Source organism: Eptesicus fuscus, chromosome 4, assembly GCF_027574615.1.
Source record: "Eptesicus fuscus isolate TK198812 chromosome 4, DD_ASM_mEF_20220401, whole genome shotgun sequence".
NCBI lineage: Eukaryota > Metazoa > Chordata > Mammalia > Chiroptera > Vespertilionidae > Eptesicus > Eptesicus fuscus.
In genome coordinates, this window is record NC_072476.1 from 30,733,481 (window position 1) to 30,757,834 (window position 24,354).

General features: G+C 50.9%; 1 protein-coding gene across 1 annotated transcript; it reads left to right on the forward strand.

Moving 5' to 3' along the window:
• Nucleotides 1–20,954: 20,954 nt before the first annotated feature.
• On the forward strand, nt 20,955–22,328 carry CLDN3 (claudin 3). The gene has a single exon (XM_008141484.3). The coding sequence runs from the start codon at nt 21,319–21,321 to the stop codon at nt 21,979–21,981; it is 663 nt and encodes a 220-aa protein (XP_008139706.1). The 5' UTR covers nt 20,955–21,318; the 3' UTR covers nt 21,982–22,328.
• The last annotated feature ends 2,026 nt before the right edge of the window (nt 22,329–24,354 follow it).

Sequence of the window (24,354 nt, forward strand, 5' to 3'; positions counted from 1 at the left end):
TCACACCAGGTGAGAGCTAGGACTTCTCGGACCCCTGTCCCCAGAGCCCCTGGGGCTCAGCCAAATCCTGATCACAGCACAGCACACACCTCCGTGCCCTGCACTCAGCTCCTTGGGTGCCCCTGGGAAAGGTGCAAATAAATTCCCCCATCCAGCCCTGAGCCCAGAGCCAGTGCTGGGCCTGCCAGACCACCCCAGGGTAGCCAGAGGAACCCCAGAACCTGAAGTGAGGCAGGGGGAGCAGGGAGCAGGGTGGGAAGGAAGTCTCCTGTCTGGGGCCTGGGATGGACCCCTCTGAGAGGTAGGGGAGTGACCGAGTAGATTCAGGTCTCCGGAACTTTATTCTTTATCTTCTGGGAATGGAAGACTAGGGGGAGCCAGCGCCAACTTAAAGTTATTCCTCCCCACCAGATATAATGTTTTGATCCTTATAATATCAGAAGGAAATAAATATTACAGATATATTTAAGGATATAATAAATATCTTTTTAAATTTTTATTGAGTTTTAGAGAGAGAGGAAAGAAGAGACAGGGAGAGAGAAACACTGATTTCTTGTTCCACTTATTTATGCATTCATTTGTTGATTCTTGTATGTGCCCTGACCGGGGATTGAACTCGAAACCTTGGTGTATAGGAATAATGCTCTAACCAACTGAGCTACCAACCAGGGTGATGTCTTTATAAAATTGGGGGAGCGGGGGGAAGCAGTCTCACTCTCAGCTAAAAAATTAGTCTAGCTGGAAGTTGGTCCAAAACTATTTATTTTTGCAGAAGTTCACTAACATCTCAGACCACAGACACAAGTTAAAAATCCTGTTCTTTTTTAACCAGTGACAATGCCAAGATGTTTAAAAAAAATTAATTTCAGTAAATAATTTGCAAGGGGCTGTCATAATCGTCTGTGAGTGTAAAGAATGTGTCACCGGGTCACTTCAGAGCCATCTCCCTGACTTGTTCCGAAGGAGGATCTCCTGGAATCTCATAGCAAACAGGCAGTCAGCTTCAGAGTTTCAGACCCGCTGGTATGGACCGGCCACCTCCTGCCTGGCTCTGGAAGCGATGGGAGGGGCTGGGCCCAGGCTGGGACTTCCAGAATCTACGGGAGGATGTGGTGACTCCTTTGTGGCTCTCCTCTGAAATAACCCCAGTCCTCCCTGGATTCAGTCCCAGCTCTGCCACTTCCAATTAGGTGACATTGGGCAATAGAATTAAACTCTCTCAACAATGTCCCCATCTGGGTAAGGAGGATGACACCTCCCTCCCAGGTTCTGGGAAGCTCCGATCAGACCGGGAGCTGGGCTCTCCGGCCACTGAGATTCCTCTGGCCTCCTTCACAAGGGGCCCGGCAGGCCCAGCACAGGCTCTGGGAAGCCACGGGCCCTGGGCTCAGGAGTGGAGGTCCGGGGTCCTAGGCTAAGCAAGTAGCCCCGGAGCCTCAGCCAGCAGCCAGCCCCGTGGCCTTCCTCTCACTTGGCCCCAGACTGGGTAATGGCAGACCTGATTACACAGGAGGCCTGGCCGCCCAGCTGGCCAGACTGGCTGAGCCGGTGCTGCCCCCAAGCTGGGCCCCACGTGGGCTGAGGGAGAGGGTGGAGGTGGGGTGGCCACAGCTGGGGAGTCTCCAAGGAACAGAAGCAAGGCCACACTACTGCCTGCTGGCTGGAGTCCCACCGTCCAGGCCGACAGGGGCCTCTGGGGACAGGACAGAAGGACAGGGCATGCGTTCAGGGAGAGGGAACAGCTGAGTGAGGGGTTGGGAGCTCAGTGAATGGGCTTTGAGAGGGGCTCAGACAGGTGAAAGGGGAGGAGACTTAAAGAGACGATGGGACTGAGTGCATCCAATTTCAGCTTCTGTCTGGTGGTTTCAAAAGCCCTGTATTCACCCATGACCTTGGCTGTCCTCGCCATCCCACCCAGCTGCCCAGCCCTTCCCAGGCCACTCCTAGTTCTCAGAGAGGTCCATCCCGGGCCCCAGACATGAGACCTCCTTCCCACCCACCCCGCTCCCTGCTCCCCCTACCTCACTCCAGGGCAGTCCTCCTCTCCGATGGTCGTGTCTTCTGAAAGGTTTTCGACGCAGGAAACAAGACACAGAGTCCAGGCGATGGAAAGGGGGGAGGTTTTAATCTTGCGCTCCCGGGCGAAACTCACCGGTCCGAGAGTGGGCCAGGGAAGTTGGCGCCTAAACGGGGGCATAGGTACTTCCTTTATACAGCTGTTTAGTGAGGGGAGGGTGGAGGGCATGAGAGGTGTGGAATTCCTGCCTCGGAAGACTGGCAAGGGTCTAGGAAGGCGCCAGTTATCTTTGTCACCATCTACCTTGCGGATGCTTGTATGGCTGTGGACTTCCCCCCTGCCTCGACCTAACATCTCCAACTTTCCAGACGCAGTGGAAGGAGAGCCCTGAAGGCCAGGAGAGCCCTGAGGACCTTCCAATCTGATGGCATAGTCAGGTCTGCCCAGCCCCTCCCTCCCCAGCTAGGGAGGCGTCCTTTCATCCTCTCTCAGTCCGTTGGTTAGCACACGTTTTTAGAGAACCTGCTATGGGCCAGGCACTTGGCGAGGTGCCTTCGTGTTAAAAGAAGTCATTTTGATCTTACCACAAAACCATGTAGGGCTTTATCATTCCCATTTCAGAGATGGGAAAACTAAGGCTCTGCTTGCTGATGTGACATTCCAGGGCCACCAGAATAATAACCAAAAAAAAAAAAGGAAAGTCCCTGACGCTGGGGCTTTTCCTCTACACCCGCACTCTCATTCATTACTCTTCACTTGTTTCTTCTTTCATTCTTTCACAAAGGATGTGCTGAGGACCTGCCCTGGGCCAGGCCCAGGGCTGGGCATGGAGCTCAGCAGGGAATAAGGCTGGCGCCTGCCCTCGAGCCCCTACCTCACCATCTAAATAGACAATTCCTGACACCAGAGAAGCCAGGTCTGTGTGAACTCTGGAGAGGAAACAGCTCCACCTGAGGCCCAGGTAGGCTTCCTGGAGGAGGTGGCAGGGGAAGAGGAGACCTGAAGGGTAAGTAAAAGCTTAGAAGTTTATGAAGAAAGAGTTCTCCGAAACAGGGAGTGGCGAGGGGCCAAAGGGGCCTCGGAGGGGTCTGGAGCTGGGCAGGGGATGGAGCTGGCCTGGAAAGCAAGTTGGGCACATCAGGAAAGGCCTCCAGTGCCCAGGCCAAGAGTTGAAGGCACGGGGGAGCCATGGACAGGCTTTGAGCAAGGACAGGCCTGGCCAGCTCTGACCTGTGGGGCGGTACCTGGACCCGTGTGGCAGGTTGATTGTAGGAGAACTGATAGGAGCGCTGCCCTGCTTTTGGTTGGACGATGGAGCCTCAGAACAGAAGAGGCGGGGCTTCACTGAGGGCTCATCTTGACCCAGGACCCCCCAGAGCAGCCAGCTCACTGGCCCCTGGGTCAGCAGAGACCTGGTCTCTAGTGGGCAGAGCCAGGACAAGGGGTGGGGTCACCCCAACCTGCTTCCTCTTTACCCCTCTGGTGATAGCCTCCGAGGATCCTGGAACCCGGTACCCTTTTCCTCCAAGAAGCCTGGGCAGGGCATACACCTGATGACGACAGTGTACAGAGAAGCTGCCTCCATGACACACCAAGAGGGAGAGAGAAACCAGCAGCTGATCAGGGGACTGCCAGACAGGCAGCCAGTGAGTCAGTGGTGACGGGCCAGGGGCAAACCCAGAAGTCTGGGGATCATCCATGCCCCAGCCCCAGGTGACTCAGATTATATTACCCTTGCTCCTGGTGCAGAGGCCCCCAGGCCCGCAGGCCTCCAGCCTCCCTCCTGCTCCATCCCTCCCTGCATGGATGGGTGGACACCACCCACGCTCATTCCTGACACACACCGATTCTGACCCCTTGACTTCTTGGGGCCCAAAAGTCCAGCTGCCAGATTTTTGCCTTGATGCCAGATGCACCCACTGACCCAGCCTGGCCAGCAGCCCTCACTGCTGGCTTACAGCTCTGGATCAGACTAGTCCCAAGGAGGGGCACACCCCACCCCTACCTGTTCCATCAGCTGGGAGCAGAAGGTGGGGCCAGGCCTGGAGCAGCCACATTTGTTCTGATTCAGTTTATGGTTAGGTTTGAACTTTTTTAGTTTTAATGTTCTCTTTATAGCAGGGCTTAACCTGCCTGTTTAAACTTTTGACATGTGCCTGAGTACTCATCCCCAGCACTCAATCACACCCTCACTCCCTCCCCCACTTTGCACACTCCCTGCTTCTCTCTCCAACTGGGCTGTGGGAACTGGAGATGCCTAGGGGCTGGCCAGCTGCCACTGGCTTGGTGTCCCTACCCCTCAGCATCACTCTACAGCTGCCCACCCAGGCCAGGCCTTCCCACCTACCGGCCATATGAAGCTCCCACCACATTCCTGAGTGTGCAACAAGGGTTCCATGTTTCTTTTTTTTTCTTTTTTTAATTAAAGTATAGTTGACAGGCCAGGGGAAAACCCCAGAAGTCTATATTATATTAGTTTCAGATGTACAACATAATGATTCAACATTTATATACCTTACGGTGTGGTCACCACATAAGTCATCTGTCACCATACCAAGTTATTATATTATTGACATTCCCTGTGCTGTACACCACATCCCTGTGGCTTATTTATTTTATAACTGGAAATTTGTACCTCTTTTTCCATTTTTCCTTTTTTTACCCAATCCCTCTCCCCACCCCACCACCTCTGGCAACCATCAGTTTGTTCTCTGTGCCTATGGGTCTATTTCTATTTTACTTTGTCTATTTGTTTGTTTTGTTTTTTAGATTCCACGTGTAAGTGAAATCATATGGTATTTGTCTTTCTCTGTCTGACTTATTTCAGTTAACTTAATACCATCTAGGTTCATCCATGTTGTTGCAGATGCAAGATTTTATTCTTTTTTTATTGCTGAGTAGTGTTCCACTACATATATATACTAGAGGCCCAGTGCACAAAAATTCGTGCACTCGGGGTGGGGGGTGTCCCTCAGCCCAGCCTGTGCCCTCTTGCAGTGCAGGAGCCCTCAGGGGATGCCCAACTGACAGCTTAGGCCTGCTCCCTCTGCGGGAGGCGACCGGGTGGGCTGGCCCCGCCCCCCCATTGCCCCTCCGCTGCCACTGGTCACCGCCACCCCCCCCACCTCGATCGTCATCCCCTCCCTCTGCCCACTGGCATGCGCCTTGGCTGGTCTGGCACCACCTGCTCGCCGGCCCCGTCCCCCGCCGACCGGTTTTTCCACTGTTCCGTTGATTTGCATATTACGCTTTTATTATACAGGACAGTGGTTCTCAACCTTTCTAATGTCGCGACCCTTTAATACAGTTCCTCATGTTGTGGTGACCCCCAACCATAAAATTATTTTCGTTGCTACTTCATAACTGTAATTTTGCTACTGTTAATGAATCGTAATATAAATGTCTGTGTTTTCCGATGGTCTTAGGAGACCCCTGCTAGCGGTTCTCAACCTGTGGGTCATGACCCACAGGTTGAGAACCGCTGCTGTAGAGCCTAAGACCATCGGAAAACACAGACATTTACATTACGATTCATAACAGTAGCAAAATTACAGTTATGAAGTAGCAACGAAAATAATTTTATGGTTGGGGATCACCACAACATGAGGAACTGTATTAAAGGGTCGCGACATTAGAAAGGTTGAGAACCACTGATATAGGATATATATATATATATATATATATATATATATATATATATATATCACATTTTCTTCATCAATTCATCCATGAATGACCACCCATGTTTTTCTTTTTTTCTTTTTCAATCAACTCCATTCCAGTTCTTCGCCATCTCTGCAGGCTGACAGGACTCTCAACCTCAGCCCTTCCTGGAGCTCCTTCTCTGACCAGGGATATTAATAGAAGCAAATGTGCCATGCTAACATAGGGTGTGAATAGTAGGAAAACTGGGTGTAGGGTTTATATGAGAACTCTCTGTACTATCTTCTCAATTTTTCTGTAAGTCTAAAAGTGTTCTCAAAAATAAAGTCTATTTTTAAAAGGGAAAAAAGGCCCTGCTCAGTGGACAGAGTGTCGGCCTGTGGACTGAAGGGTCCCTGGTTCGATTCTGGTCAAGGGCACATACCTGGGTTGTGGGCTCGAGCCTCAGTGGGGAGCATGCAGGAGGCAGCCTATTGATGGTTCTCTCATCATTAATGTTTCTATCTCTCTCTCCCTTCCTCTCTGAAATCAATAAAATTTTATATTTTAAAAAAAACAAGGGAGAAGGAAGGAAGGAAGGAAGGAAGGAAGGAAGGAAGGAAGGAAGGAAGGAAGGGAGGAAGGAAGGAAGGAAGGAAGAGAGGGAGGGAGGGAGGGAGGAGGGGGAGGGAGGGAGGGAGGGGGGAGGGAGGGAAGGGGGGGAGGGAGGAAGGAAGCTGAGCCTAAACCTCCCTCATCCAGTGAGCCTTCCTGGTTCATGCTTGGGCAGTGAAGGGGCATTGAGTTTGCCAGCAGGACTCAGTACTCAGCCCTGCTCATGTTCCAGAACCTCTGATGAGAAATGTCCTGTTCTTAGGAAATGCATGCTGAAGTACTGAGCAGTCAATTGTCACGGTGTATTCATGTCACTCTTAGAAAAAAAAAGTATGTGTGCAGGAGGGAAGAGAGTGTGCACAAATGTGGCAAAACATTAACAACTGGTGAACCTGGGTGAAGGGTATATGAATGTTCCTTGCACTAATCTTGCAACTTTCTTGTAGGTTTTAAATTTTTCAAAATAAAAAGTTGGGAGAAAAACTAAGAAGGGACCAGTCAGGCCCGGCTGGCGTGGTTCAGTAGTTGAGCCTCGACCTGTGAACCAGGAGGTCAGTCCGTCCCTGCCAGGGTCCCAGAGCCATCCCATGTCTGGATCACACTGGTACTGCCCACCCGCTCCGGACAAACACACATACCAGGGCTCTCCTGGCTCCTGTGTCCCCAGCCCCATGATCACTGATGTCCCGGTCTCTCTCCAGTATCTGACTCAGCACCATGTACCTTGGGCTTCCCTGCTGATAGGAAGGTGGCTGCCCCATCCCTCTTAACTCTACTGTCCAGGCCTCCTTTTGTGAAGAGTCTGATACAAATATCCTCCGGGCTCTGTCCCTTCTCTGTGCTCAGACCAGGCCTGGAAGCTCAGGCCTTGTTATCTTGGAGTACAAGGCCAGTAACATTAATAATAACTACCTGACCCTGGCCAGGTAGCTCATTTGGTTAGAGCGATGTCCCAATACACCAAGGTTGCAGGTTCAATCCCCATTTGGGGCACATACAAGAAACAACCAGTGAATGCATAAATAAGTAGAATAACAAATTGATGTTTCTCTCTCTCTCTCTCTCTCTCTCTCTCTCTCTCTAAAAATCAATAAATAAATTTTAAAATAATAACAGTAACTACCTGAATGTCCATAGCAACACTAGTAGAATAGCCAAAATGTGGAACCTTGAAAACACTGTACCAAGTGGATGAAGCCATACACCAAAGGCCACATATTGTGTGATTCTGTTTGCATGAAATGTCTAGAATAGGCAAGTCCATAGAGGCAGAAAGTAGATTAGTCGCTTAGAGCTGGAAGGCTACACAAAGAATGTTCTAAAATCGATTGTGGTGCCTGGCTGGTGTGGCCCAGCAGTTGAGCATCAACCCATGAGCCAAGAGCTCGTCAGTTCGATTCCCAGTCGGGGCACATGCCCCGGTTACAGGTGCAGGCTTGCTCCCTAGGAGGGGCCATGCAGGAGGCAGCCGATCGATGATGTCCCTTTCTCATCGATGTTTCTAACTATCTCTCTCCCTTCCTCTCTCTCATTAAAAAATATATATAGTTTAGGTGATGGTTGCATCACTCTGTGAATGTATTAAAAAGCACACATTTTATTTTTTTAAGAATAGTTTATTGATTTTTTAAAATATATATATATTTTAATTTCAGAGAGGAAGGGAGAGGGAGAGAATAATGAAACATTAATGATGAGAAAGAATCATTGATCAGCCACCTCCTGCATGCCCCACACTGAGGATTGAGCCCAAAACCTGGGCATGTTCCCTGACCGGTAATGGAGCCGTGACCTCCTTGTTCATAGGTCAATGGTCAACCACTGAGCCATGCCAGCCAAGCAGTTTATTGATATTTTAGAGGGAGGGGAAGGGAAAGGGAGAAAGAGAGAAAGAAATATAAATCCCCAGACCAGGAATTGAACCAGCAACCGCCTGGTGCACGGGACAATGTCCAACCAACCAAGCCACACTGGCCAGGGCTGAATTACACATTTTAAATGAGTGAACTGTACAGCATGTGAATTATATATCCATACAGCTGCTTTAAAAATAATATTTAGCACTTCTCAATGCCTGATGGGTGGCCAGCAGGCCCCATAACAACCTCTGTTAACCCTCAGGACCCTGATCCATACCCCCGGTCCAGAATGAGCTGGGATGCCCAGCAAAGAGACAGAGTAGCCCTCTCGTGTTTGCTGCTGGGAACTGCAGCCGCCGAGGAGTGTCCTGTCTGCTGGCCAGAATTTTGAAAATCGCTCCTTCGCTCTGGCAGGGGGAGGAGTGAGAAGGAAGTCCTGGCAGGCAGAAATGCGATGGGGCCACCAAAAGTACCCCCGAACTGGAGTTCAGTGAAGGGAGGGGGTTCAATGCAAATGGTGACCCATAGGTGGGGTTTACAGGTTTAACATCACGATAAAAAGTAAAAGCTGGTCCAGACCATGGGAATGGCAGAGGTCCATCCTCCCCGGGGGGGTCTGGGGGTCTGGCTGGGCAGCCTCGGTGGGCTCCCTAGGGCGGGGGGGCATCCAAGGCAGGGCTGTGAGGTCCACAGGAAGGTAGTAGCCCACACCAGGTGGAGTGCTCCAGGAGCAGGGGAGCACTCCCTGGTGGAGGCCAGTGCCACTGCAGTCCTGGAGGGAGGTCCTGGCACCCAGTCTTCTGTCTGTCGAGAGGGGTGGGCTAGGGCCACCTAGATCCCTTAGGGCTGGGGCCTGAGACTAAAAGCGTGAGAATGAGGGACAGGACTTCTTCCGGGCCCTCCATGGAGAGGGGCAGGAAGGAGGGCATGTAGGTGAGGGCAGGTAGGTGAGGGCATGCTTGTGTGAGGAGGAGGAAGGGGAGGAGAGGCAGGTGCTGCCCTGGAGCCCCCGGGGAAAGTGGCACTTCTACTCTTCCTCCTCCCAGCGTCCCCCTCAATCACAGCCAGGCCCACGTAGGCCTGGGAAGATGGTGAAACCCCGGCCCACACGCTCATCACGTGGGAGAGCCAGCCAGGCCAAGGACAAGCCGCTGGCTCCCAGGCCCCACCCTGAGCTCCTTCCCCTCTCTCAGCACCAGGTCCCTCACCGAGCTCCTGCTCCTGATTTCACCCACACCCGCCCGTGGCCCTTCAGGGGGGAAAGAGAGCTGAGTGAGGAGACAAGGCACCGAGGGGAAGGAGACTCCGTGACAGGAGGGGCTTCAGCAAGGGGAGTGAGGACTCTGGGAGGGAGAGACTCTCAGAGGGAGGTGCTCAGCGTGGGCAGAGGAGGCTGAGGACCCGGACCAGTCGGCCAGGCAAGTCCCGTGGGGGCAATCTCAGACCACCTCGCTTCAGAGGGGCTTGGTCACATCTGAGCGGCACCCTTGGCACAGCCTGGAGGCAGCCCAGGCTCAGTGTCCGCAGGCCTGCCTGAACACGGAAGAAGCTTGGGGAGGGCCTCTTTATGGCTCTTGTGGCTCCTGGTGAAACCTGGCCCTGGGGACGGGGAAGCAGTTTCTCTGGGGCCGGTGGGGAGGGGGGAGTGACTCATTCTTCTCTTCCAGGCTCCATGACACCTCCGAGGCTGGGAATTACCCAGAAGCAGCCAACCAGGCCAGTCCGAGAACAGCAGCTCCACCCTCCCCTGGCCTCTCACCTCACAACTCCCACCCTTCCCACAGGGAGGGGCGGGCCATGCCCAGAACTGGGGACACCTGGATGAGAAACACACACGCACAAACCCACACAGACACACACCCACACACGCACTAATTCCAAACACAGCCACCCTCGCCCAGAAAGAAACACCCACCACACACAGACACTTGCAAGCACCCAGTCAGAGAGCAGACGGCAGTCCACCACGAAGCCCCCCACAAAGCACGCCACCCAGGGAACACCGAGACCTGCTCACGGGCACAGCAGACCGGGGCCATCCACACTCTCCCCGGCTCCAGAACCAGTTTCGCTTCTCCGCTGGCCCGTTGAAGAGGCTCACTGGGGCGGGAGGGGGAAGGAGACAGAGAGCAGAGGTAGAGGGGATACCAATTGGGGTGGGGGCATATCCCAGGGGCCTCCCTGCTCAGGGGGAAAGTACAGATTGGGTTTTAACCTAGGGCCGGGCACTTTGTCACCAAAGAACCTGAGGTGCCTTCACTGCCTCCTGCTCCCAGCATGTTCCTCCTGGAGGCCGGGTTTCAGTACACACATAAAGCTTGGTGTCCCAGCACAGGTGTCTGTGTACCGAAAAGCTGGCTGCAAAATCACCTCTCCAGGAAGCCCCGGATCCCACATTCCTGTCAGCGCAGCTTAGCACCAGTTAGGGAGCCAAAGCTCCCAGTGGGTGGCATCTGCTGACTTGTTTGGCAGCTTCCGGTATGTGTGATTCCTCCACACTTCCGCTCCAGACGGAGGCTTCCCAGGGCAGGGGCTGAATGTATTTTATACCTCAAAAAAGATAACATACGCCCGGATGTGGTGGCTCAGTGGATTGAGCGTCGTCCCATGGACCAAGAGGTCCCGGGTTCCATTCCCAGTCAGGGCACATGCCCGGGTTGCAGGCTTGATCCCCAGTAGGGGGCATGCAGAGGCAGCCAGTCAATGATTCTCTCTCATCATTGATGTTTTTATCTCTCCCTCTCCCTTCCTCTCTGAAATCAATTAAAATATGTTTTAAAAAAGAAGATATCATAAAATGGTGAAACATAAGCCATAGTCTTAGAGAAGATTATTTGCAACCCATATCACCAACAAATGATTGATACTCAGAGCATATAAATTCCATAAATCAACAACAAAAAGACAAACAGCCCTAACTGGTTTGGCTCAGTGGATAGAGCGTCAGCCAGCGGACTGAAAGGTCCCAGGTTCGATTCCGGTCAAGGGCATGTACCTTGGTTGCAGGCACATCCCCAGTAGGAGGTGTGCAGGAGGCAGCTGATCGATGTTTCTCTCTCATCGATGTTTCTAACTCTCTATCCCTCTCCCTTCCTCTCTGTAAAAAATCAATAGAATATATATTTTTTAAAAAGACAAACATCCCAATAGAAAATTAGGGAAATGCCATAAAGAAGAAGCTCATGAAGAAAACATTGAAACAAACAATAAACAAATGAAAAGATGTTCAATGTGACTGACAACCAGAGAAATACAAATTAAAACAATAATGAGATACCACTTGACACCCACAGAAGGACAAAAACAATGAAAAGTCTGGTGCTACCAAGTGTTGGCAAAGATGTGTAGCAACAGGAACTCCCCAACATGCTGGAGGAGGTGTCAACACAACAATTTTAGGGAATCATTTGGCAATTCCTGGTAAGGTGTGTATACCACCCAGTGACCCGGCAATGTTACTTCTAGAGAAACTCTCACGCATATGCACCTGAAGGCATTTACAAGGCCATGTGTCATATCTTATTTGTAGTAGTAAAACCATTGTAAACAATCCAAATGTTCATCAAGAGAACAGATATAAGCTGTGGCCTACTCACACAAGGAAATACTATGCAGCAGGTACAATAAATGAACCAGAGCTTCTTATATAAACACTAGAGGCCTGGTGCACGAATTCGTGCACGGGTGGGGTCCCTTGGCCTGGCCGTGATGAGGCCTATCAGGGGGGCCGGCCAGTGGGGGGGGGGGAGGGATGCCAGGAGGTGGGCCGGCGGTGGGGAGGGGCTGCAGGAGGTTGGCTGTGGGAGCACACTGACCACCAGGGGCAAGCTCCTGCATTGAGTGTCTGCCCCCTAGTGGTCAGTGTGCATCATAGCGACTGGTCAACCAGTCGTTCTGGTTGTTCGGTCATAATGGTCACTTAGGCTTTTATATATATATAGATGGATAAATTTTGAAAACATACAGTCGACAGAAAAAACAAATTGTCCAATATGTAGAACATAAGGCCATCTATGTAATAATGTTTGATGCACAAGATAGCACTATGTATTGTCAATGAATATATACCTAAGCAGCAAAACTATAAAAACTTGAACAAGGTGATGACACATCAACTTCAGGATAGTGTTACCTGGAGGAAAACAAGTGAACGGGAAAAGGCAGGGGTACAAAGAGCCTTCAGCAGAATAATACTTGTTAAATCTGAGTGTGGTGGGATCTCATGGGTGTTTCTTATATTATTCTTTATACTTTCCCATATGTTTGAAATATCTCATCGTTTTAAAAATATGTAAAAGGGAGCAAGGCAATTTTACAGTCTAGCAGCAAGAAGGTGGGCTGCCATCTTGGTTTCTACACAGATCCCAGCTTATGCCTTCCCTCCTTCACTCAACATTTCAGTGTTGCTCCAGCACTCTTCTCCCACCCAGATGACTTTGTCTTCATTCCTGGGCCTCCCAGACCTTGGCAGTCCTGGCCTTAGGGGTTAAGGGGGAGGGGAGAATGTTTTCTGTGAATGTTTATCAGTTCCTGCCTGGGTCCACAGATAACATTGAGATCCTAATGACCTAATGCATCCCAGTCACATTCACAAAGGATGACCTAAAAAATGCATTAGAACCCCCACCCCACCCTTGTCTTTAGAAAGATGTCAAAGGGCCCGGCCAGTGTGGCTCAGTGGTTGGATGTCAACCTATGAACCAGAAGGTCACTGTTAGATTCCCAGTCAGGGCACATGCCGGTTACAGACGCGATCCCTGGTGTGGGGCATGCAGGAGGCAGCTGATCAATGCTTCTCTCATTGTTGATGTTTCTATCGCTCCCTCTCCCTTCTTTTCTGAAATAAAAAAAGATATTTAAAAAATAAAAAAAGATGTCAAAGGTATCAAAATATGTGATCTACTGCACCACAGGTGAGAGCGTCCTTTCCTCTCCTCTCTTCTCACCTTCCACCCACAACTGGCTAAGCAGATCTTCTAGAAACTGCCCACAAAAACCTCTCTTCTATCCCTGTTCTAGCTGCATGGTCTTTTCCTCAGCAAGCCATTCTTCCTCCTTCTGGTAAGTGAGATGGGCCAGGAGGGAAATCTGGCACAATTATTAAACCCCCTTGAGTAGACCAGGGGAGGAGGAAGTCTGTAATGCTCATGTGTTCGGCCTCCAGGAGAAACAGCACAGGACCTGAGAGCATCTGCGACATGGCAGTCCAGCCTCCCACTGCTGTCTCCCAGGAGGAGTCAGGGTTACCTTCCCAAAGCCATTTCATCGTCCTGCAAGGCCAGCGGCTTCTAGATGGGGTTCATGGGGAGAGCAGGACATCGCCCCATACTTCTCCCGCTGTAAGGCAGCTTCAGCATTCACCAGAACAGCATATGAAACATTAGCAAGTTCATGAATGGTGGTACTGGCAGAAGCATGATACACAAGTAAACCAAATTCAAACCCCAAATAAGCATCTTCTGAGGTATAGACAAATTACCAATGACCTCACAACTAGAAAGGACTGAGCCTGACTGGTCCCTACTGGATTCGGGATCGGTACTGTTTTGCTGCCAGTGGGCACTCGGGTCAGGCCTGGTCAGACAAAGCCTTGCATGCTTCCTTTCCTGCCACAGTAACCACTATGGTCACAAGCCCATTGAACAGACACCAGGCTGGCTGGGGAAGAAAGCACCCACAAGATTGCTTAGAGGACACAATGCTATTTGAGCCCCTCCAGCAGCGAGATGTTCCTTTGAGTCGGAGCTCAGAGTCAGGGCACACAGTGCCACAGGACTGCCCTACCAGGGGAACGTGGCCTCTGTCAGTGATAAGGCGCGAGGCAATAAGGGTTGAGTAACCTCTGATAGAGCCCTATCTTAAATCAACTTCTTTCTCCTTGGGCCTCAAAAGCTGCTTTGTTTAACTTCGTGCTGTTTGGATGAAGATATGATAAGGTCCCCGAGGTTTAAAATAAACTTAGAAGTCAACAGCAGTTACTACCCTCCATTCCCTGGAAGGGAGGCTTAGTGGGGTGAGGACACAAGACCCTGGACGGGCAGGGACCTAAGGTCTCCCACTCCTCTCTCTCCTGCAGACCGAAGCCCCAGCCAATCCCAATGGAGGTTCCCTTGAGTTTCTTTCCTTTCCTGTTTCTCGTTTTGGTTGCAAGTAGGGAACCCAGGGCCAAAACATTTAACTACAAAGCTTAAGCCAGGGGTCTCAAGCTCAAGTGGTTACAAGAGTCGAATGGGAAACAAAAATGCATGGGAGGAGCCAAGTGAAAGGCAATAGGTGGGGGACTTGCACTTTCAAGAAAAGGGAGTAGGCAAAAACCCAGGACTGTATAGATACAACAAACAAGAGGAGATTGAAAGTGGAGGGAAGGCAAACCAGGTAGGGTCTAGACCCAAAGAGTCTAGACCCAAAGAGGCGTGACACCCTCATCGTTGTCACCACCCTGCGGCCACCTTCAGGCTCCTCGTGGCACACGGTGAGTGGCTGGGGTTTTCTTTTTCCCTCATACATCCCAGACTCGGAACTGAAGAAGCAGGCAACTGAGAGACACCAATGGGCACAGACAAAAAAAGTCCCAACGAAAACCTGTTTTCTCTAGTCAAAGAACCAAAAAAGGGGGGCAGACCAGAAACACAGAAAACTTTCAGACAATAACCACTCTCCTCTAGCCAAGGACCAGAGGAAAAACTGTGGCCCCACCCAGCCCACGCCACAAAGGTCAGGTGCAGAAACTGGATCTCCATCCTAGTAGAGGCTGTAACAAAGCACACCAACACCCCCACCAGGGTGGTGTCACAACCCCCGCCCCCACAGTGACTGGAGACCACGTGGTAAGTCTAGCCTTCTATACCAACCTGATAGTAAAAGGCACCACACCCACTCCCCACTGGGTGGGAATCATAGGAAGCCACCCAAACCATGCAATCAGTGGAAACCATCTGGGGAGCTGGAACTCCCACCCCTATTTAGCAATAACAAGGAACCACCTTTCTCCCTTGCCCCAGGTGTCAATCAAGGCTTCTACTTCTACCTGGCAATATAAGGAAGCCCCTCGCCCTTCTCCTGTAGTGTCAAAATAGAACAAAAGGTTTAAGTAAGATTTAGACTTTTGGAACATAATACAAAACTGCCCAGGATCCCACGAAGAATCACTCATCAGACTAAGAACCAGAAAGATCTCAAACTGAATGAAAATAGATGCCAACACCAAGATGACAGAGAATAGAATTGCCTGACAAAGATAATTTTAAACCAACCATGATCAAAATGATTACAAGAGTAATTATGAATGCACTTGAAGCAAATGGAAAATAGAAACATTTAGAAAAAAAATAAGAGATATAAAGAAGAACCAATAGAATGTTTAGAACTGAAATAAAAAACTCAGCAGATGGCACAAGAGCAGAAGGGAGGAGGGTGGTAAATACACAATACAGTGTACAGATGATGTGTTATAGAATTGTGTACCTGAAACTTGTACAATTTTGTTAACCAGTGTCACCCCAATAAATTCAATAAAAAGGAAAAAATAGATGAATTTAAAAAAAGAGGAGAAGGGAGACGACAGAGGAAAGAATGAATGAGCTGAAAGATAGAACAATAGAAATTACTCAATCTGAACAACAGAGTTAAAATAGACCGAGGAAAAAAATTAAAAATAACAGAGCCTCAGGTAACTGTGGGACTATAACAAACATCTAACATTTGTGCCATCAGAGTCCCCGAAGGAAAGGATAAAGAGGGCAAAGCTAGAAAAATACTTGAAGAAATAATAACTGAAAACTCCCCAAATTTGGCAAGACACATAAACCTACAGATTCAAGAAGCTAAACAAATCTCAAACTGATTAAACCCAAAGAAATGCACACTAAGAAATATCATGATCAAACTTCTTAAAACAAAAGACGGGGGGCCAGGGGCGGGGGGATCTTAAGAGCAGCCATAGATAAATAACGTCTTACTTACAAGGGAAAACAATTAGAATGACAGCAAATTTATAATCACATATCATGGAGGCCAGAAGGAAATGGCACAATATTTTTCAAGTGCTGAAAGAAAAGAACCTAGAATCCCATATTCAGTGAAAATATTTCTCAGGAATAAAGAAAATCAAGACATTTACGGAAAAAGGACAATTAAGGAAATATGTCACAAGCAGACCTACCCAAAAGAATTACTATGACTGGCTCTCTAGAAAATCCCAAGAAATCTACAAAAAGCTCCCAAAATAAATGAGTTCAGCAAAGCCACAGGATTCAGGATAAATATATAAAATAAAACATACAGTTTTTGCTCTGTTGGAAGACCTGTTAAGAGGACAAAAGGACAAGCTATCGAGTGGGAGAATATTTGCTAGCCACACATTCAACAAAGGATTACTACATAGGATATATAAAGAACTCTCAAAACTCAAGAATTTTTTAAAAAGCAAGGAATCCAATTAGAACATGGACAAAAGGCATAAAGAGACATTTCAATGAAGAAGATATACAGACATCTTCAAATAAGCAAACAAGCATAGGCAAAGATGTTTAACATCATTAGTCACAAAGGAGCTGCAAATTAAAACCACAGTGAGATACCACTGCACACCTAGCAGGTGATGAAAGTAAACTATACCCAATGTGGGCGAGGATACTGAGAACCGAGGTCGCTGGTGGGTATGTACAATGGGAAGGTCTTGCTGGGAGCAACTCTGGAGAACAAGGATGGTAGTTTCTTTAAAAGCTAAACATGCAACAACCAGAATTTGCATTCCTAGACATTTAGTCCATAGAAATAAATACATGTTCGCCCTAACAGGTTTGGCTCAGTGGCTAGAGCGTCAGCCTGTGGACTGAAGGGTCCTGGTTTTGATTCCAGTCAAGGGCACATGTCCTGGTTGTGGGCTCGATCCCCAGTGGGGGTGGAGGGTGCAGGAGGCAGCCAATCAATGATTCTCTCTCATCATTGATGTTTCTATCTCTCTCTCCTTCTTCCTTCCTCTCTGAAATCAATTTTAAAAAAAATTTTTTTTTAAAGAAATACATGTTTGCACAAAATCCTGATGGCTACTTCTTGGGGATTGAACACTTGGCAGGAGATAGGAAATGGACCAATTTCCTAGCTGTGGGCACTCTTCTTTCAATTCCTCTCTTCTTAGCCCTTTGCTCCTTGGAATCACACACACACACACACACACACACACACACACGCACACGCACACCATTCTACCCAAATACACCTTGTCACCTCCACCAGCTAAATCCTTCTCTACCAACTCCTGCCCAACCTCAACACAGCTGCAGAACTCCCCTTCTCCCGGTGGAACAACCGCCAGAGGGGACAATTTGAATATTAGGCTTTTATTATATAGGATCCTTCTATGAACATTTCTGTACAAATATTTTGTTTCAACACGTTTTCATTTCTCTTGGGTAAGTAATAGTATTGCTGGGTCATATGGTAACTCTACCTTTTGAGAAAAAGACTGTTTTCAGGAGCAACTGCAATGCTCTACATGCCCACCAGCATCATAGGAGGGTTCCAGTTTCTCCACACCCTCTTTCTGGTTCTCATCCTCATGAGGAAGAAGCGGTATTTCTGCGCTTTTGCTTTGCATTTCTCTAATGACTAATGGTGTCGAACATCTTTTCATGAGCTTTTGGCCATTTGTATATCATCTTTGTCTATTCTCAATGTCCATTTAGATTCTCTGACAATTTTCTAATTGGGTTGTCTTTTTATTATTGGTTTGTAAGAGCCATGGTAGATATTAAGCCAAGGTTGCAAGAACACGAAAAACGAATTGGAGCTGTTTTGCCCAGAGCCAAAGTCTTCTTTTGCAGAGTCCCTGAAGTTTGGCCCAGGGTCATGAAGCTTTCTGTCCTCATCTCCTCACAGCCCTGCCCAGCAGATCCACCTCACTCGGGCTCAGGAACAAAGCACCTCTTTCTGCCTGCCTACCCCCCTCACCCCCGGCCCTAACCTGAGCAATCAGAACATACTCCTCTGCACACAAGAGGAAACTGAGACTGAAGGTGGAAAAGGACTTTCTCAAGGTCACATGACTGGTAGAAGCAGAGACAGTGCAAATTCAGGTCTGCCCAACTAAACCCCACACTTTCTCCACACAATTTCCCTGCACATTTGTATGACCTGACCTGGTTGTTTTCTGGTTAATTATACGCTTACATCACCTCCATTCTCATTACAGCCCTGTGAGGTGGGTCATATGAACATCATTTTCTTCATTTTACAAAGGAAACTGAGCCTAAGAGAGGTGACATGACTTTCCCCAGCCTCACAGCCAGCAAGAGACAGAGCTCACAGCACCTCACTCAGACACAACCACCAGGAACCCACCTCAGCCCTCCACTAAGCCCAGCCACACTGCCTGGGGGCTCTGTCTCCCTTCTGGGTCAAAGCCACCCCCACTAACCAGGAAACTAACAGCCAGCAGTCCACTGAAATGGACCTAGCCTCTATGAACTTCCTTCAGGGCAACCCCCACCCAGCACCAGCTGGGCACTCCCAGCCTTGCCCAGCCCAACCCCAACAGGCCCCACCTAAGACCTTTGCCCCTGCAAGAAGTAGGACCCTAGTTTCCTGGGCATCTGGCCCTTGTGTACCTTACCTTTTTTTTTTTTTTTAGAAATCTGCTTTGTTGTTGTTGTTTTTTTGTTCTTGATTAATCCTCACCAAGGATATTTTTCCATTGATTTATAAGAGAGAGTGGGAGGGAAAGGGAGAGACAGAGAAACATAGATGTGAGAGAGGCACATCAAATTGGTTGCCCCCTGCAGGCATGGACCAGGGCCAGGGATCGAGCCTGCAACCAAGGTACATGCCCTTGACCAGAATCGAACCTGGGACCCTTCAGTCCTCAGGCCGATGTGCTATCCACTGAGCCAAACTGGCCAGGGCTACCTTACTCTTATATCACCCTAGGGCTTTGGCACTTATAGAAAAGGATACAAGCTACATGCCTGTGATTTGAGAGATATGGAGAAAACCAGAAAATCCCCCACTCAATGAGGTTTCTTTTTTTGTTGTTAATCTTCACCTGAGGATATTTTTTCCATTGATTTTTAGAGAAAGTAGAAGGGCCCTAGCCAGTTTGGCTCAGTGGCTAGAGCGTTGGCCTGCAGATGGAAGGGTCCCAGGTTCGATTCCTGTCAAGGGCACATGCCTGGGTTGTGGGCTCAATCCCCAGTAGGGGGCGTGCAGGAGGCAGCGGATCAATGATTCTCATCATTGATGTTTCTATCTCTCACTCTCCTTTTCTCTATGAAATCAATAAAAAAATATATTTTTTTAAAGAGAGAAAGTAGAAGGGAGGGAGGGTGGGGGAGAGACAGAGAAAGAGAGAGAGAGAAACATCGATGTGAGAGAGACACATCTATCGGTTGCCTTCTGCACACACCCCAATGGGGGTGAACCTGCAACCCAGGTAAGTGTCCTTGACTGGTAATTGAACCTAAGATCCTTCAATGAGGGACCAACCCTCTAACCACTTAGAAACACTGGCCAGGGCTCAATGAGGTTTCTTATCTGGCTTGGAAGTGTGCTTGGTTTCTCCCAGATTACAAAGCCCTCTGGTTCAGGAAACACAGTAGTGTCCCGTTATCAGTCATTTATGCCAGTAGCAGGGCCTAGGCAGGCAAGGTTGCAAGAACACAAGAAAGTGATGCCCTTCCCTCATTCAAGTCATGAAACCAACGTTCTTGTGAGTACCCAGCACTGTTCTAGGCACTAGAGATACTGCAGTGAACAAAACCAGCGGAAATCCTTGCCCGTTTGGGGACATTCTGGCTGTCCCAATGGAGCTGACATGCTGGAGCAGAGAGAGAATAAAAAAATAACTAAGAGGAATATGGAGTATGGCAGGTGGTGTTAAAATCGAAGGAGAATATAAAGTATGAAAAAAAGGACAGAACACTGTGGAGTGAGTAGTTGTAATTTTAAATAATGTGGTCAGGGAAGGAAGGCCTTGCTGGGAGCAAAAACCTGAAGGGTAGGAATGAGCCTTGTGAATATCTGCACGTGTCCCATTGTTGAATGCCCATGGGGCCGGAAGTGGGAGCGTGTGGCTTAGTGGAGGAAGAGCCAGGAGATCCGAGGGCTGGAGCGAGGGGAAGAGAGGGGCTGGGTGGAGGGGAGGGATAGCCCCGGTGTGGGAGCAAGGGGTTGCAGGTAAGGTCTCTGACTTCCCACTTTTGCCCGGATCAAATCTTTCACCACCATTTCATTAGGGTGAATCTCGGCACTGACTTGGAGCCCAGAGGGAGGGAAGACAGGGCTCTGGGTGAGGGGAGCAGCTCCGCTAAAGGGATCCAGAGTTATTGCGAGGGATTAGAGCTGAGGATTAGGCTGGGGTGGGGGGAGTTTTAGTTCAGCACCGGCTCAGGGGCGTCTTCTGAGTGCTTTTGAGGGCGGTCCCTGGCTACAAAGTCCAGCTCTCTGGGGCTGGCAACCCCCTGGGCCTGAACCAGGCGGGTATCCGGCGTGGCGAGTGCTGCTCGGAGGCCCGGGGGACGGAGGAGCAGGTGCGCCGCTCACTCCCGCGAACACCCGCGGCCACGCCCACGCCGCCCTTCCAGTCCCCGGGGATCCCGGGCAACTGGCAGCGCCCCCTCCACCGCGCGGCCGTGCCAAACGCGGAGTCTGGGGACCAGTCAAACAGCCTGTAATTTGCAACCTACCCCGACCTGCAGGGGAATTGGTTACCTAGCAAGTGGGGACTCGGCGAGGGAGGCCGGGCTCCGGCCCAGGCCCCGCCCCCTCGCGGCACACACCCCACCTGCGCCGCGAGCCACTCCCGGCCCAGTCCTTCCTCCCCCGGCCCCCGGCGAAGGTGGGAAGAGGGGCCACGTCACTGTCCCCAGGTCCGGGAGAACGCGGCTCCGCCCCGCCCGCCCCCGCCCGAGCCCTGAGCAGGATCGAGGACCCATCGGCCCCAACTCCGGGCCAGTTCAGTCGCCGCCGCCGCCGCCGCCACCCACAAAGCCACAGGCAGGTGCGGACGCAGCCGCGGCGCCGCCGGCAGAGCAGAGCCGTTAGCGAGCGCGCGGTTCGTCGGTGCGTCGGTCCGTCCGTCGGGGCGTCTTCAGTCGGCGCGCCGCCGTTCTTGCCCAGGCCCAGCGGCCGCGCCCCTCGTCGTCCCTGCACCCGGAGCCGCCCGGCCGAGCCGGCTTTGGAGCGGCAGCCATGTCCATGGGCCTGGAGATCACGGGCACCGCGCTGGCCGTGCTGGGCTGGCTGGGCACCATCGTGTGCTGCGCGCTGCCCATGTGGCGGGTCACGGCCTTCATCGGCAGCAGCATCATCACAGCGCAGATCACCTGGGAGGGCCTGTGGATGAACTGCGTGGTGCAGAGCACCGGCCAGATGCAGTGCAAGGTGTACGACTCGCTGCTGGCGCTGCCGCAGGACCTGCAGGCGGCCCGCGCCCTCATCGTGGTAGCCATCCTGCTGGGTGCCTTTGGGCTCCTCGTGGCGCTCGTGGGCGCCCAGTGCACCAACTGCGTGCAGGACGACACCGCCAAGGCCAAGATCACCATCGTGGCGGGCGTGCTCTTCCTGCTGGCCGCCCTGCTCACCCTGGTGCCGGTGTCCTGGTCGGCCAACACCATTGTCCAGGATTTCTACAACCCGATCGTGCCCGAGTCGCAGAAGCGCGAGATTGGCTCGGGCCTGTACGTGGGCTGGGCGGCGGCGGCGCTGCAGCTGCTGGGGGGCGCGCTGCTCTGCTGCTCGTGCCCCCCGCACGAGAAGAAATACGTGCCCGCCAAGATCCTCTACTCGGCGCCGCGATCCGCCGGGCCGGGCACGGGCACCGGCACCGCCTACGACCGCAAGGACTACGTCTGAGGGCCCGCCGCGCGCCACCACCGACACGTGCTGGAGCGCCCACCAGTCCAGCCGCCCACCTCGCATCGGAAGCCAGCCCTGCCCCGATGTCCGGCAGCCCTCTCACTGGACTGGCAGGGGCCGGCCCGTCGCCCCTTTCCCCAGCTGCCACCCCTCCGCGGGCAGGCGGTGGGACAGCGAAGCCTGGGGAGCAGCCCGCATAGACAATGAAACCTCCCACTCTGGAGTGCGGGGTGGGGTGGCCACGCTGACCTGCGGGAGGCCTCAGAGCCCTTGTTGGGCAGGCCCCGGCAGCCTTGAAAGGGGCCACTTGATGTTCTCCAATAAAAGCCTTTCGTTTTGCAGTTGCCTGCGCGCCTCCTTGCCCTGAGCGCGCGCACAGGTCCCCACCTCCCTGAAAGGCTTGGCCTTGGCTGGATTCTGCTAGGGAGGAAGCTTAGAGAGGAACAGAGAGGTTCAGTAACCGGGAAAGTGAGGCTGCAAACTGAACTGGGTACCTGGCCTGCTCACTGGGGATTCAGGCGGCTAAGAGGCAGGTGTGGGCACTTCCAGCGTGTTTTGGTGGAGAGAGCCAAGGGGGTGGGGGCAGGGTGTCAGGGACCCTCTTCCCCAGGCTGACATTCGGGTTTTGTGCTCGGAGCGTGTTTTCCACAGCGCCTGCCTGCACCCCAGGATCGCCCCTGTGCTACATGAAAGAGCACATTCAATGCTATGATTTCATATTTGGAAAAGGAGAACACAAAGACCTATTGTGTTTGTTTGTTTCTTAGCAAAAGTAATGCTGGGCAGAACCTTCTCACTTGGGGTGAAAGATGAGAGAGGGGCCTCGTTTTCTTCCATGTGGGGGGGGAGGGGCGGAGGGGGGTTTGAGGGGGCGTTGCTCAGAAGCACTGGCATCTTGGAGAAGGTGCAGGAGGGTCAGGCCCTGGGAAAGGGGGCCTGTGCCCAGGGCCAGGTAAGAGAAATTCTGCATGGCAGGATAGATAGCAAGGTGAGAGAGGAAGTGGTGATGAGGCCCAGGGGCTCAGAAAAGACAAAGGCATGGAGAGTCTCCTGGGAGGAATGACAGACTTTGGACCTTACTCTGGTGTTATGGGAGTCATGGAAGGACGCGCCTTGTCAAAGTTACGCTCTCTAAAACAACCTCTCCAGCAGCCCCTGCAGAGCTGGGATTCAGGGAGGCCAGTGAAGGTGGAAGACCTTCTAAGAGGCTATGTAGCCATCCCAGTATGAGATGATACAAGCCAGAAATAAAGCAGAGTCAGCAGGACTGGGAGCAGGGCCTGATGGGGCTGTTAGCAGGGCTTGAGAACCATTTGGATATGCAGGGAGGGAAAGAGGGGAGAACTGGGAGAGCCCCAATTTTCCACCCTAGATCATTGATTGCATTGTGAAGCCATTTACCAAAATAGGAGACCAGATTACTGGGGGAAGATGATGGGGTTCAGTTTTGAGTGTACAGAGATTGACAAGCCTGTAGGACCTTCGGGCGAGATGTCCAGGAAATGGCTGGGCATATATAGAGCTCTGGAACTCAGGAGTGGTAAAACTTGGCTATTGTTAGCATACAGAAGGGAAATGAAACCAGGGAGTGGATGAGGTCAGTCTAGAAACCAAAGGGAGGAAGGGTTTCGAGAGGGCAGGCATTGGCCACGGTGTCCGAGGCTGCAGAAGTGGTCAGGGAAGATGAGAGACCTGAGGAGTAGCTGTGAGATTAAAAGCAGCAGTGTGGCTCAGTGGTTGAGCATCAACCTAGGAACCAGGAGGTCACGGTTCAATTCTCGGACAGGGCACATGCCTGGGTTGTGGGCTTGATCCTCAGTAGGGGGCATGCAGATGGCAGCCAATCAATGATTCTTTCTCGTCATTGATATTTCTCTCTCCCCTCTCCCTTCCTCTCTGAAATCAATAAAAATACAAATTTAAATTAAAAAAAAAAACACACAGCAAGGTGGTCACTGGTGGCCTTAGCAAGAGGCGTGGGGGCAGACACAGAGGATAGAAAAGTGAGTGGGAAAAGGGAAGCAAAAACAGAATATGTAGACCCTGCATCCAAGAGGTTTTCTTATAAAGGGAATCAAGGCCAAGTTAGCAACTTGAGGGGGAGTGAGGGTAACAGGACAGGTATTTAAAATTGAGGAAACTTGACATTATTTCAGTTAACTGTATCTCAAACTTCTTTCCTTGAAGCAAAATTAAACAAAAGGTCTCAAAGGCAGTCACGTTTTTCAGTAAAATACTCCACTTAGCTCCCCAAAAATTCTTTGGTGAAGGGACACTAACATGTTACCCTATATGACCCAAGGAAGAGGAATAGGTTCCCATGAATAGTAAGAAGACCCTAGCTGTAGGTCATCCTCTGAGAGATTCAGG